The sequence below is a fragment of the Microtus ochrogaster genome, unplaced genomic scaffold, assembly GCF_000317375.1.
Source record: "Microtus ochrogaster isolate Prairie Vole_2 unplaced genomic scaffold, MicOch1.0 UNK25, whole genome shotgun sequence".
NCBI classification, from domain to species: Eukaryota; Metazoa; Chordata; class Mammalia; order Rodentia; family Cricetidae; genus Microtus; species Microtus ochrogaster.
This window is the reverse complement of record NW_004949123.1, coordinates 744,121-756,774: the sequence shown is the minus strand read 5'-3', so window position 1 is coordinate 756,774 and position 12,654 is coordinate 744,121. Positions and strand designations below refer to the sequence as shown.

General features: G+C 45.9%; 1 protein-coding gene across 1 annotated transcript in view; it reads left to right on the top strand.

Moving 5' to 3' along the window:
- Positions 1 to 12,654, top strand: part of Strip1 (striatin interacting protein 1) — a 19,949-nt gene that overhangs the window by 805 nt on the left and 6,490 nt on the right. Inside the window, exons 2-13 of the mRNA XM_005367846.2 lie at positions 2,825 to 2,894; positions 3,615 to 3,689; positions 4,024 to 4,158; positions 4,258 to 4,378; positions 5,390 to 5,458; positions 6,419 to 6,525; positions 6,635 to 6,762; positions 9,069 to 9,251; positions 9,588 to 9,805; positions 10,845 to 10,910; positions 11,015 to 11,078; positions 11,989 to 12,060. Of these exons, the coding sequence (XP_005367903.1) occupies positions 2,825 to 2,894; positions 3,615 to 3,689; positions 4,024 to 4,158; positions 4,258 to 4,378; positions 5,390 to 5,458; positions 6,419 to 6,525; positions 6,635 to 6,762; positions 9,069 to 9,251; positions 9,588 to 9,805; positions 10,845 to 10,910; positions 11,015 to 11,078; positions 11,989 to 12,060 (1,308 nt within the window). The remainder of the gene's footprint in view (positions 1 to 2,824; positions 2,895 to 3,614; positions 3,690 to 4,023; positions 4,159 to 4,257; positions 4,379 to 5,389; positions 5,459 to 6,418; positions 6,526 to 6,634; positions 6,763 to 9,068; positions 9,252 to 9,587; positions 9,806 to 10,844; positions 10,911 to 11,014; positions 11,079 to 11,988; positions 12,061 to 12,654) is intronic.

The following is a 12,654-nucleotide window of genomic DNA, read 5'->3' as shown; positions in this document are numbered from 1 at the left end:
AGAGAGAGAGAGAGAGAGACAGAGAGAGAGACAGAGAGAGAGAGAGACAGAGAGAGAGACAGAGAGAGAGAGACAGAGAGAGAGACAGAGAGAGAGAGACAGGATCAGGCCATGGGCAGACACCGACAAGTGTCTGTATGCCCAGTGGACCCAATACTAAATTGTTAAGGATCAGAAGTACCCAAAGGGTGTCGGATTCTCCTTGCTAGTGAGCTGTGATTCCCTTTGCCCGCGCAGTATGGAGCTATTCACCTCGCCCCAAGTTAAAATTCCTCCCACTGCTTCCGTTTGCAGAATTCATGAATGAACACACACCCGTGGCAGCATTTTAGGGCTTCTTAATCAGCACATTCATTCCCAGAGCACTTACTATGCAGTCTCCACCTGGGACAACTCCCAGTGTGATGAGCCGTCAGGCACTTGCTGAGAGGGAATTCCTCATTATCCGAATCTGATGCTCCAGCTCAGACCAGAGATCAATGATACCTCTGAAATTAGTTCCTTTCAAACATTATTGTTGCAGGCTTGAACCTTGCTAAAACATGTTGCAAATGAACAAGCCCAGAGTAGAGAGACTGAGCTTAGAATGGTCTTTTTTGAAAAAGCAGAAGATGGATCCTTTAGGAATCTTTTACTGTGTAACAGTGGCTCATCAGTGGCCACTTCTCAGTGATCTTTCAAGTATGGAGGAATATGAAAGTTTAAGTTTGTGAAACACCTTTAATGACCAGACTTATTCAGTTTTTCTGAAGAATATCCCAAGAATTGAACTGTACCCCAGACTTTCTCTTTTAAATGTTTTAGGAGGCTGGAGAGATGGTTCCGTGGTTAAAAGCAGTTGCTGCTCTCTTAGAGGACCTGAGCTTGGATCCCAGCACCCATATTGAGCAGCTCACAACTGTCTTTAACTCCAGCTCCTAGGGATCCAGTACCCTCCTTCTGGCCTCTGTGGGAACTTGCATGCATGCATGCACTTAAACACACAGATAGACACATAAGTAAATATTTAAGAAAATGTTTTAGCGTCGGCAAGATGACTCAGCAGGTAAAGAAGTTTTAAATTTCCCTAACTAACCCCAAAATAGATAAATACCCTTTCATGCATTTTACTATTTTGTGATGCTGAGACTCAAATTCCAAACCTTGTTCAAGCTTGGCAGACACAGTACTGCCGAGCTACATCCTCAACCTCTATTACACGTTTTCATTTCTCTTTCTACCCTTTGATTTCACCACAGCCAACATCTGGAAGGCCCGTCAAATAGTGAGATCTGTCTGCTGCACACGTCTCCCAGTGACGGCTGAAGTCAGTGTCTAGAGGACAGGGAGGAGAGCTCAGTATGTGCTATGTCCTCAAAATTAGCCAAGGCAGCCAAGCGGGCTTCCAGTCTCAGCACACAGGACGCTGAGGAAGGAGGATCAGAGCTCAAGGCCTGGGCTCCACAGTAAAACCTTGTCTCGACTTAAGTACATTGGGAGGGGATAAGAAAGGGTAATGGAGGCCGGGCGGTGGTGGCGCACGCCTTTAATCCCAGCACTTGGGAGGCAGAGGCAGGCGGATCTCTGTGAGTTTGAGACCAGCCTGGTCTACAGAGCGAGTTCCAGGACAGGCTCCAAAGCCACAGAGAAACCCTGTCTCAAAAAACCAAAAAAAAAAAAAAAAAAAAAAAAGAAAGGGGAATGGATTTGATTGTGAATATGATCACAATACATTATATAATGTATATGAAATTGTCAAAAAAAAAAAGTGGTAAGAAAAGCAGATTTTTGTCATTCCCATTCCGTAAATGAGAACTCAACCTCAGTAATTTGTATTGCTGTTGATTTTATTTGTGTTTTGGTAGTGCTGGGACATGAATCCAGGACTCTACACATGTTAGGTAATCATTCTACCACTGAACTATATCCCTAGCCTAGAAACTCAGTAGCTTGTAAGTGTCCACTGTTGTCCATTACTAAGGAGTAGAGCTATTGTTTGTGGTGTATTATGTCATTTTGTCCATGGTCATTATCTTTCATAAGGTTCTCCCAGACCCACCCTCCATCTCACTTGCTTCTTCCCCCACCCCCAATGCTGAAGAGTAAGCCTAGGGTCTAGCACATACTAGGTGAGGTGCCCTACACTGACCTCTACCCTCTGCTCTTTCAAGTACATTTTAATCAAGACTAGCTTTATCCATTTTTTTTTCTGATCCTCTCTTCCCAGCACAAGGCTTCCAAGATGGCGTGTTCTCAGGAATCACCTATCCCTAACAGATTCTCATTGCATTCTCTCCTGTGTGTGGGAGGAAGGCCAATCTGTTTCGTTTCTGCTTTCTCTGTCTGTCAGTTCTCACTGAAAATTGAGATAAGAGCAAAGTGGCTGAGGGTTTCAGTACTCATTTTGTCCTTAGCTCTTTATAGTCCACAGTTCAGAAAGAAGTGCAACTTCTAGATATCCAGTGCTGTGTGGAATGGTCAGGCACTGCGCAAAATAGAAGTTTTGTGTTTGTTGTTGAACAGGTGTGTAGTGAATATCATTGTTCAGCAGACAGAGTTTCTGTTTCCAGGAACTTACCGTCTTATGGAGAGGAAGATGAGTGAAAAAAGGAATCCAGTGAATAATTCTAGTTTAGAGTAGGTGCTTTGAAGGTGAAATACAGGGTGCTGGAGAGGGCTTAAAGGGGACTTCAGCTAGCTCAGGAGACAAAATACTGTGGTAAAAGATGAAAGAAGTAGAGGCAGTGATGTCACGTAGTGCCATAGTGTCTCTGAGGTATTTGTGTTTATCCCTTTGCAAAACACTCAGGAGGATCTTTTGTGTGACGTTCTTTCCATTCATTAGGGCTATTCTGAGTCTCCGGACCTGGAGTTTGAGTATGCCGACACAGACAAGTGGGCTGCAGAGCTCGCAGGTAACATATAGATAGACCGTTGTCCCATTTGACAGGACTTTTGACTTGGTTCTTAAGAAAATTAAGACTGGATATAATTTTTCTCTATGTATTCCTATTAATGATATCTAAAGCATTAGTTGGTTATTTAACTTGGACTGTGTATTCAGTAATTTTGGATGGTCCTTTATCTTCATGAAGGCTCTTGTTTAGAGTCAGCTGAATTGGTTATCGCCCAGTCCCAGGGTAAGACAGTTAGTGGTACCCCTTGCTGAACAACAACTGGACAGATCTCTAAAGAGTGGTGAGTCCCAGGAATGCTAGCCACTGCACTTAAATCTTTGTACATCTGTCACAGCTAACGTCATCGATCTATAATGTAAGGTCAGCATAAGCTGCTTCTCCTGGCTTCACGATCCTTATTCAGGAGGTGACACTGAAACTTATTCAGGGTGATGGTCAGCCTCTGACACAGCACAGTCTAATACATATCATACTAGAAATGCCCAGATTTATGCTCCGCTGACATTCCAGTTAGAGCTTCCAAGTGGCCAGTGTTGTCTGTCGAGTACATGAGAACTCTAAGACCTTCCCCACTAGTAACCAGAGAGGGTAGTCTAAGGATCCCTGTGACTCAGGCAGGAGTATAGTTGGACTGGAAACAAATGCCTTACTTTCTCTGCTGCACCTGAGAACTGATGTGGAATGTGGTAATGGTGAGGAGACTTTGTTCTTTGACAGAGCTTTACAGCTATACAGAAGGACCAGAATTTCTGATGAATCGAAAATGCTTTGAGGAGGACTTCCGGATCCATGGTGAGAGCACGTCCCCCCTCTTAGTTCACTTCATATTGCATCAGGAGAGGACAGGGTTTCTCTTCTTCATCAGACTGGTCTAAGACATCCAGGAACATGAAAAAAACTGTTGTACTAGTTGTTCAAGGCCAGATGCGATGTGTAGAATGTCACACGGGCATTCTGGGCATTCTGATGGGAATTCCAATTCACAGAACAGCAGTGTGGCCTTTCCCTTATGAAGGAGTAACTTGCCTTTCTGGTCCTGTTCCTGACCTGATTTGAAAGATTAGCACAGCCCATTCTATTGTAAGGAATTTTGTGGGTTCAGTTATAAGTGTCTCGTGCCCTGCAGTGACAGACAAGAAGTGGACCGAGCTGGATACCAACCAGCACCGTACCCATGCCATGAGGCTTCTGGATGGCTTGGAAGTCACTGCCCGGGAGAAAAGACTCAAGGTGGCTAGAGCAATTCTCTATGTTGCTCAAGGTATTGTGATGATGTCCCCAGGGACCCCTGACACCTCTGCCGTTGACAGTGCCTAGTTGTGTCTGGAGGGTCTTGGTAAGCTCTGCCCTGGGTTTGCAGGTACTTTTGGAGAGTGCAGCTCAGAGGCAGAAGTGCAGTTCTGGATGCGCTACAACATCTTTCTGCTCCTGGAGGTGGGCACGTTCAATGCCTTGGTGGAGCTTCTGAACATGGAAATAGAGTGAGCACTTCTGTTGAGGGCCTAAGTAGGGAAGGGAAGGGGGGAGGGGAGGGGAGTAGTGGGAAGTGGGCTAGAGCTTGCAGAACTAACAACATTTGAGACAGCTGAATAGGCCACTTAAGGTGAAGGGTCTCTGTTCTCAGGCTATTTGGAACATATAAGGTTGAATAATGGAGAAGCTGCTTAATGATTCCTTGGAAAATCATATAGTAGAGAGAGAGATGAGAAAATAAAATAACAGAGAGAGGTGAGAGGTTCCCATGCTGATAGAAAGTAGTGTTGGGTTCCTGTGCTGGGTCCGCATGCTCTGTAATGCTGGAGCATTGGTACCTGGGCAGGTTCCACTCATGCCCAAAATAGTCCTCAGAAGGAAACTGTTCACCTTGAGCTCCCCTCTGTATTTTCCCTTCAGCAGGACACCAAGCCCAAACCTAACATGTAGGCACAAGAAAGCTTGTCACCTCTGGTCCTCGTGAACAAGGCAGCTACTGCTCAGTTAAGGATAACAGCCATCATAAATAAGGGAGATTGCTATAAGTTGGAGGCTAGCCTGGTCTACATAGTAAGTTCCAGGGTAGTTAGAGCTACTTAGTGAGATCATATCCAAAGCCAAAGAAACAACAAAATTAAAATCAAATAATTATAGTAGTAACTAAAGGCACTCACCTAGAACTACATCTTCAGGCATATGTTCATCCTGTTTTCAGGACATTTTGTATACTGAATCATGTTATGACTCAAATACCATTATCACCCTGATTCTGTAGATGAGACAACTGGACACAGAGAAATTGACTCTACCTTGTCCACGTATACTAACTAGTAAGCAGGATTCACACTTTAAGACTTGACAGTCTGGTCAAGGGCTTGAGTTCTTAACCACTGTGGTGTCCTAAGGTCTCATGTAAAGCCTAAACATAGCAGCTTCTTGTTGCCCTGTGGGACAGTACTTGTGAAGGGCATCCCTTATCTCCCTGGCCCTGTCAAACTGATTTCAGATCTCCTTTGCAGTAACAGTGCCGCATGCAGCAGTGCAGTGAGGAAGCCTGCCATCTCCCTGGCTGACAGCACAGACCTGAGGTGAGACAAGCTTCAAGTACCCTGAACGAGAGCGTGAGCTCAGAGCAAAGCTGAGCATCTCTTAGCTGTGTGTGCATTCCTGTTGCACACCAGTCAGCTCAGGTGATAGGCTCACCAGAGTCATTAGTAGGCCCTGATGTCTTAGGGGAGGAAAGGGGCCTGGAAAATCCAGAGGAAATCTCGGCTCAAGCCACTCAATAGAGCGGCTAGGAAATTGGTCATAGAGTATATTTAATGTGGACAAAAACCAAGGTATTGCTCTTGGGCTCCCACCACCCACTGTGCACAGCTTGATCCAGTCTATACTGTTTTCCTGACAATTCAGCCATGCTTCGTGTCTGTACAGGACTAGAACTGCTAAAGAGAGGGCTCTCTTCCCATGCTGTAGGACTGAAATCTGGTTTTGGAGTTGGAGTGTGATTCCCCTCACTGTAGGCACTGTCTCTGCATTCACTTCCTGCTTCCACTCTCCCCGGAAACTCTGTCCTCCTTCTGATCCTGCCCTGCTTTGACCTCAGTCTCTTCCTCTAGTCAGTTTTGTTTTTCTCTCCAGGAGGCATAGGGCAGAACATTCTGCAGGCCATTCTTGTTCATATTTGTCGGCTCTGAGTAAGCTCTGTTCAGACACTGCAGATACAGAGTGAGTTACAGTCTCGACCCGAGTAAGGATCCTCAGGTGTCAGTTCTCTTCTTGGGTGTCTCTCTGTAACAGCCTTCTACCACATGCATGAGTGTTTACATCTTAGCCAGGGGGTGTGAAAGCCCAACGTTTCCTCCTTCACATTTTGTTTGTTTGAGACAGACTCCATATATGATTTAGGCTAGCCTAGCACTCACTGTGTAGCCCAAGCTGGCCTGAAACTTGAGACCCTCCTGCCTCAGCTTTCCAAGAACTGGTATTACAAGCATATACCCCCACTCCTGGCTGAGAGTGCCCTCGGTCCCCTGTCTTGCGCTTAGGGTTCTGCTCAACATCATGTACCTGATTGTGGAGACTGTTCACCAGGATTGCGAGGGTGATAAGGCCGAGTGGAGAACGATGCGGCAGACCTTCAGAGCTGAGCTAGGTAGGGCCCTGGGGATCCTCTGTTAAGGCCTCACCTGGGAGCTGAGACTGGGGGGCTTTGTTGGGTCCTGTTACTGGCTGGAGTCCTGATATCTTTGAGTCACTTCCAGGGTCTCCCCTGTACAACAATGAACCATTTGCCATCATGCTATTTGGGATGGTGACCAAATTTTGCAGCGGCCATGCACCCCACTTCCCCATGAAGAAAGTTCTCTTGCTGCTCTGGAAGACCGTATTGGTGAGCACCTTCTTGGGGGCACTCATATGCTAGGAGACGAGGCAGGAAAGGCATCTTTGTACAGTTGGCCCTCTGTATCTTTGGATTCTCATCCATATATGCATCCAAGTGCAGGTCATAGAATGAGGTCTGTAGACTGTACAGACTATGTTGTTATTATTCCCTAACTAGTAGCAGTGATTTACAAAGCTTTAGGTATTACAATCATCTAGGGATGATTTCAAGCTTGCAGAAGTTTATACCTAAGTTATATGCAAGTCCCATTCCATTTTCTGAGGGACGTGATACCTTCCTGTGGGAGAGGGGTGAGGGGAAATTCCTGCGGCCAGTCTCCCATGGATAATGATGAATAACTACATTTTTTTGAATACTGAATTATGTGAATATGTAACTACTTAGTTTAAAAAATATTTGTTTAGTGATATTACAGATTGAATCTAGGACCTTGAACATGCTAAGTAAACAGACTATTTACTTATACTCCTACTGTTTTTGCTTATTTATTTACTTATTTCTTGTGCATGTGAGTATGCATTTGGTACAGTGACATGCATGCATAGTTGCACACACCCATGCTCTGAGACCAGTTTCCTGCTCTATCTTTCTTTGGCATATTCCCTTATGGCAGGATCTAACTGAAGCTGGTGCTAAGCTGGCAGCCCTACTCCTTCCGCTCTGCTGTTGGGGTTACAGGCTAATGTGTGACTTATCTGGCTGTTTACATGGGACTGGGATTGAAACTCAGATCCTCATCTTTTCAAGGCAGGTGCTCTTACCCATTGAGCCATCTCCTTAGCTGTTTAGTTTTTATTTTGACACAAGGTCTGGTCTTAAACTTGAAATATTCCTGCCTTAGCCTCGTCAATATCTGCTACCAGGCTCAGTTTTTAAAAAGTTACAGAAAAGAGATGAAAAAGAAATACAGGGCATGGTGGTGCATGCCTTTAACCGCAGGACTTAGGAGGCAGAGGCAGGCAGATCCCTGTGAGTTTGAGGCCAGCCTGGTCCACAGAGTGAGTTCTAGGACAGCAAGGACTACATGGTAAGACCTTGTCTCAAAAAAGAAAAAAAAAAAAGCTGAGTAGGGGCAGGCAGGACATAGTCATACTAGATTGACTAGATTGGCTCCCTGACTTTCGTTGAAGCCATTTCTAATCATACAACAGCTCCATCCTCAGACAAGACGCCTCTTGGAGACCCTCCTGAAACCTATGTTTGTAAAGTGGTTTGAGACAAAGATGGAACTGATGCAGTTATAGTCCACTGGGCAGATGACTTTGGTTACCTGGGTTGAGCTTAGCTTTGAACAGTAGCGCTCTCTCTCCAACCCAGTAAGGTGTCTTTTGAAGAAACAAGAGTGAGCCTCTAGCTAGCCTGTTTCCAGAGTGTACTGTGAAGTGGACGGTTTCTCCATGGGGAGGGAATGGCCCCTGGGTGGACTGGCCATCACCCTTAGGGTGGGGGCACTGTCAGATTCCAAACTCAGGACAAGCAGGGAGTACTTTCTCCAGAGGAGCACCATATTAAGTGGGGGGTCTCCCTTTTCCTCTGCAGTCAGAGCTTAGTGAGTTTAGAGCCTCTTAGGGTGTGCACAAGCTTTATCTTGACCAGACCTGCTGGTTCCTCAGGAAGCCTCACTCAGGCTGAGAGGAAGCTGAGTTACTTAGACACAGTGGCACTGAGCAGCCACAGTGACTGCCGGGCTAGAGCTTGAGCTTCTAGTGAATTTACACAGGAGGGTTTTTTGTATATTATTTTATTTGAGCAACACATAGTATGCTTTAGTTTTGTTTGGAAGACTGACATGTACAGCCTTGAAGCATCAGTCTGCTGACATTTCTAAGAACTGGCTCTACTCTAGTTTTTGTCTGTTGGGTTTAAAAACATAGTCTCTGTGTAGCCTTGAGTAGCCTGGAACTTGCTATATGCACCAGGCTGAACTTAAAATTATGGTGATCCTCCTGCTTCTGCCTCAGAAGAATTGGGATTATAAGTTATGTGCCACCACACCCTGCTCAATCTGCTTCTTTTTAAAATTAGAGACTATATCATATGTACAGAATTGCATGTATCATGTGCCAGCTTCCACCAGCTGGTGTTTTATTTTTTTCTTGCTCCCTTTTCTCTTGTTCCTTGTACAGAGCACTGAATTCTTGGATGGCTTTAGGTTTTTTTTTTTTTGTCCAAGGGTGGGTCTTTATGAGTCTCTATAAGGTGTGGGTTCTGATGGTGTTGTACATGCTTGTTAGCAAAATGATATCACCAAGGACATGGTGACCTAGGCTCTGCATCTCCATTTTACACAGTGCACACTAGGTGGCTTTGAGGAGCTGCAGAGCATGAAGGCTGAGAAGCGTGCTCTCCTTGGCCTTCCCCCACTGCCTGAGGACAGCATCAAGGTGATCCGCAACATGAGGGCTGCCTCCCCACCAGCTTCTGCTTCAGACCTGATTGAGCAGCAGCAGAAAAGGGGCCGGCGAGAACACAAGGTGAGGCAACAGAGGACCCCAGGACTCCTGAGAGATCTCAGAGTACATGGAGTGGGTGGGAGCACATGCTCCTGAGGTAAGCAGGATATTAGAAATCAGCTCCCATCAGGCTGCATGTCTCCAGCCCCAGGCCTGTGTATAGTGGATCCTTAGATCCAGGCAGCTTGTGAGGTGCTGGAGCAGAAAGTGGTCTGTCACTCTAGTCTTAGCTCCTTCTCTGTATTCGCTGGTGTCACAGCTCCCTATCTGATATCTTTCTGTTCCATGTGAACTGTTTCCCTCTGCCATCATCTCTTTAGTTGGCTAGCTTTCTCAGCTCCCTCCCCTTGCTTTCAGGCTCTGATAAAGCAGGACAATTTAGATGCCTTCAATGAGCGGGATCCCTATAAGGCTGATGACGCTCGAGAAGAGGAAGAGGAGAATGATGATGACAACAGCCTGGAGGGGGAGACGTTTCCCCTTGAGCGCGATGAGGTGATGCCTCCCCCACTACAGCACCCTCAGACAGACAGACTCACCTGCCCAAAAGGGCTCCCTTGGGCTCCCAAGGTCAGGTGAGTCTCAAGTTCTAGAGCAGTCTTGAAGTGAGCCCTCAAATCCTCAGGCCAGTGCTGACCCGAGCTCCTCTGCAAGGCTTAGATGACCTTAAGTTGTTCTGTGCCATCGGGGTTGCTTCTGGGAGGACGGCCTTGCTGATGTCACATAAAACAACCCAGTGCAGCTCTTGCTTCAGTAATTCGAACTGGTCAAACTCAAGAGTGAAGAGAGGGAAAAAAATAAAATGTGTATTTAGGCAAACTTATCCCCACTCATATTGGAGTTGTATATGGCATTTTATATAAAATGATAGGTGAAGAGTTTCATAAGGACCACTTAATGCATTGAGCAGTATCCTTGGAAGTCAGAGGGGAAGGTAGCTGAAGATGTGGATCTTTATAGGCAGCAGCTCCACGAATAGATGTGTATATAAACTGATGTAAAGGGGCGAGTCCTCAGCTTTCTGGGTATTGTGAGTAGAATGTAGAGCAGGTCACCCCAAAGCCAAGGTGCTTCTGTTGAAATGACCTTTTTGAAGTCTATAGCTCATATCTCTCAAACTTCTTGGTGTCTGAAAGTATTAAATATTACTATTGTAGCTGGGCGGTGGTGGCACACGCCTTTAATCCCAGCACTCGGGAGGCAGAGGCAGGCGGATCTCTGTGAGTTCGAGACCAGCCTGGTCTACAGCGCTAGTTCCAGAACAGGCACCAAAACCACAGAGAAACCCTGTCTCGAAAAACAAAAAAAAAAAAAACAAAAAAAAAATTACTATTGTTAGAATAATTTGTGCTTTTAAGTTTAATATACCTCCCTGAATTTGAGTCAGCTAGCCATGAATATTATAGAAATATAAACATCAAGTTTATAAACCCAACAAAATTATATAAAAATCAAAGTAGCTGGAATTCAGATTTTTTCCCCTTATTGTAAGAGATCTTTTCTTGTCTTGAAATCACAATTTGGAGCTGCTTTGTCTGTTAGAACACAGGCCTGTGACAGTAGCACCCCTTGAGATGGAACTTGATAAAATGTCCCTCTTCCTTCCTGTGGTAGAGAGAAAGATATCGAGATGTTCCTTGAATCCAGCCGCAGCAAGTTCATAGGCTACACTCTGGGCAGGTGAGTGTGACCTGAGTTCCTTTGAAGTTCACTCACCTGGCCTTGGGGCAGCGGGCAAGTGTGTGGGTGTCTGGGCTCAGCACAAGGTCTTCTTTATTCTCCAGTGACACCAACACAGTGGTGGGGCTGCCAAGGCCAATCCACGAAAGCATCAAGACACTGAAACAAGTAAGTGGCCCGAAGGGAACTTTTGGCCTTTGGTCCCAGGTGAACAAGTGAGAAGGGACAAGCCTTTCAGGTTATTGTTTGCCAGCAATAGCCTGGGAAGCACCTTTTCTTAGCTGCGATGTTTTTTAGGGGTGTGTTATACACCAGCCTCAGAGTTCAAGACGCCTGTAAGTAGTGTAGCCTTCCCTTTGCCTGAGCCAAGTTTGAAGATTTGAGAGGAGTTGCCAGCGGAGATGACATTGTCAGCTTCGCTGTCCATGGAATGCTGGGGAGCAAGGCTTATGAGCACCATTGTGGCTATGCTAAGAGCATACTGTAGGAATCGGGCAGCTTCAGTTACCCAGTTCCAGACAGAGAGCTACAGGCAGGCAGGACACAGGCTCTCGGCGGGCAGCCAGTTGGAGTCTAAAGACAGGGCTGGGGCCAAGACTATCATGTTTTTCTCCATGCTTACTGCTTGTTGGAGCTGTGGGTGTAAGGATGAGGTGGGGGAGACACCAGGGATCAGGAGGAGTACTTCTAATGTATTTGGATGTAATAGTTTTACGTCCAGTTTTGAAATCAGTAGTACCAAATGGTCTCTGCAGCTAGGATTTTGAGCACACAGTTTTGCCTCTGATGTCTTTTCCCCTGTCATTTTTGCTTTTGGAAGCCCTTTCCCCCACTTTAGTTTGCATTTTGCTTATTGACTATGAACTTACTTTTTACAGAGGCTGTCAGAGGTAGATGCCTCCTTAGAAAGCTATTATAAGTCTGCAGTTTCATAGGGATCTGTGATGTGACTTAATTCTCTCTCAGAAGACCAGAATAAAATCTTGGATCTTTGCCAGTGTGTGTGGGCAGGTGAGGGGGAGTGTGGCCAGAGAATAAGGGTGTTTTTCTCAGCACCTCCTCTCCTGCCCCTCTTCAGCACAAGTACACGTCGATTGCAGAGGTCCAGGCACAGATGGAGGAGGAATTCCTTCGCTCTCCTCTCTCAGGGGTGAGTTAAGAGGCCTACAGCCATAGAGTTCCCAACTGCTCTCAGTCTCTGAGCTGGGCCTGGCCTACAAAGCTGCTCCTGAGCTTGGCCTCTCCTTGAAAAGATTCTGGTCCATGTCCTGCTCTTTCAGTCCCTGAACAGCAAGCAACTCGAGCACAAAACTTGATCTCTTGGTGCTTTGTTCCCTTCCTGTGACAGATAGGCCAGTGCCTTTCTCTGTTATTTACTTGTTTGTTTATTTGCGATAACATCTATCTATAACCCAGGTGGCTTCACTATACAGCTCAGACTGGCCTCATAAACACCAGTCTCAACCTAACCAGTGCTGGGGTTACATGTGTTACTATGGTACCTTATGAAGAATGTTATAATAAAAATTAACTAGACTGGGCTGGAGAGATGGCTCAGTGGTTAAGAGCACTGGTTGCTCTTGCAGAAGTCCTGAGTTCAATTCCCAGCAACCACATGGTGGCTTACAGTCATCTATAATGAGTTTTGGTATGCAGGCATACATATGCAGGCAGAACACCATGCACAAAAAGAATTAACTAGCCGGGCGATGGTGGCGCACGCCTTTAATCCCAGCACTCGGGA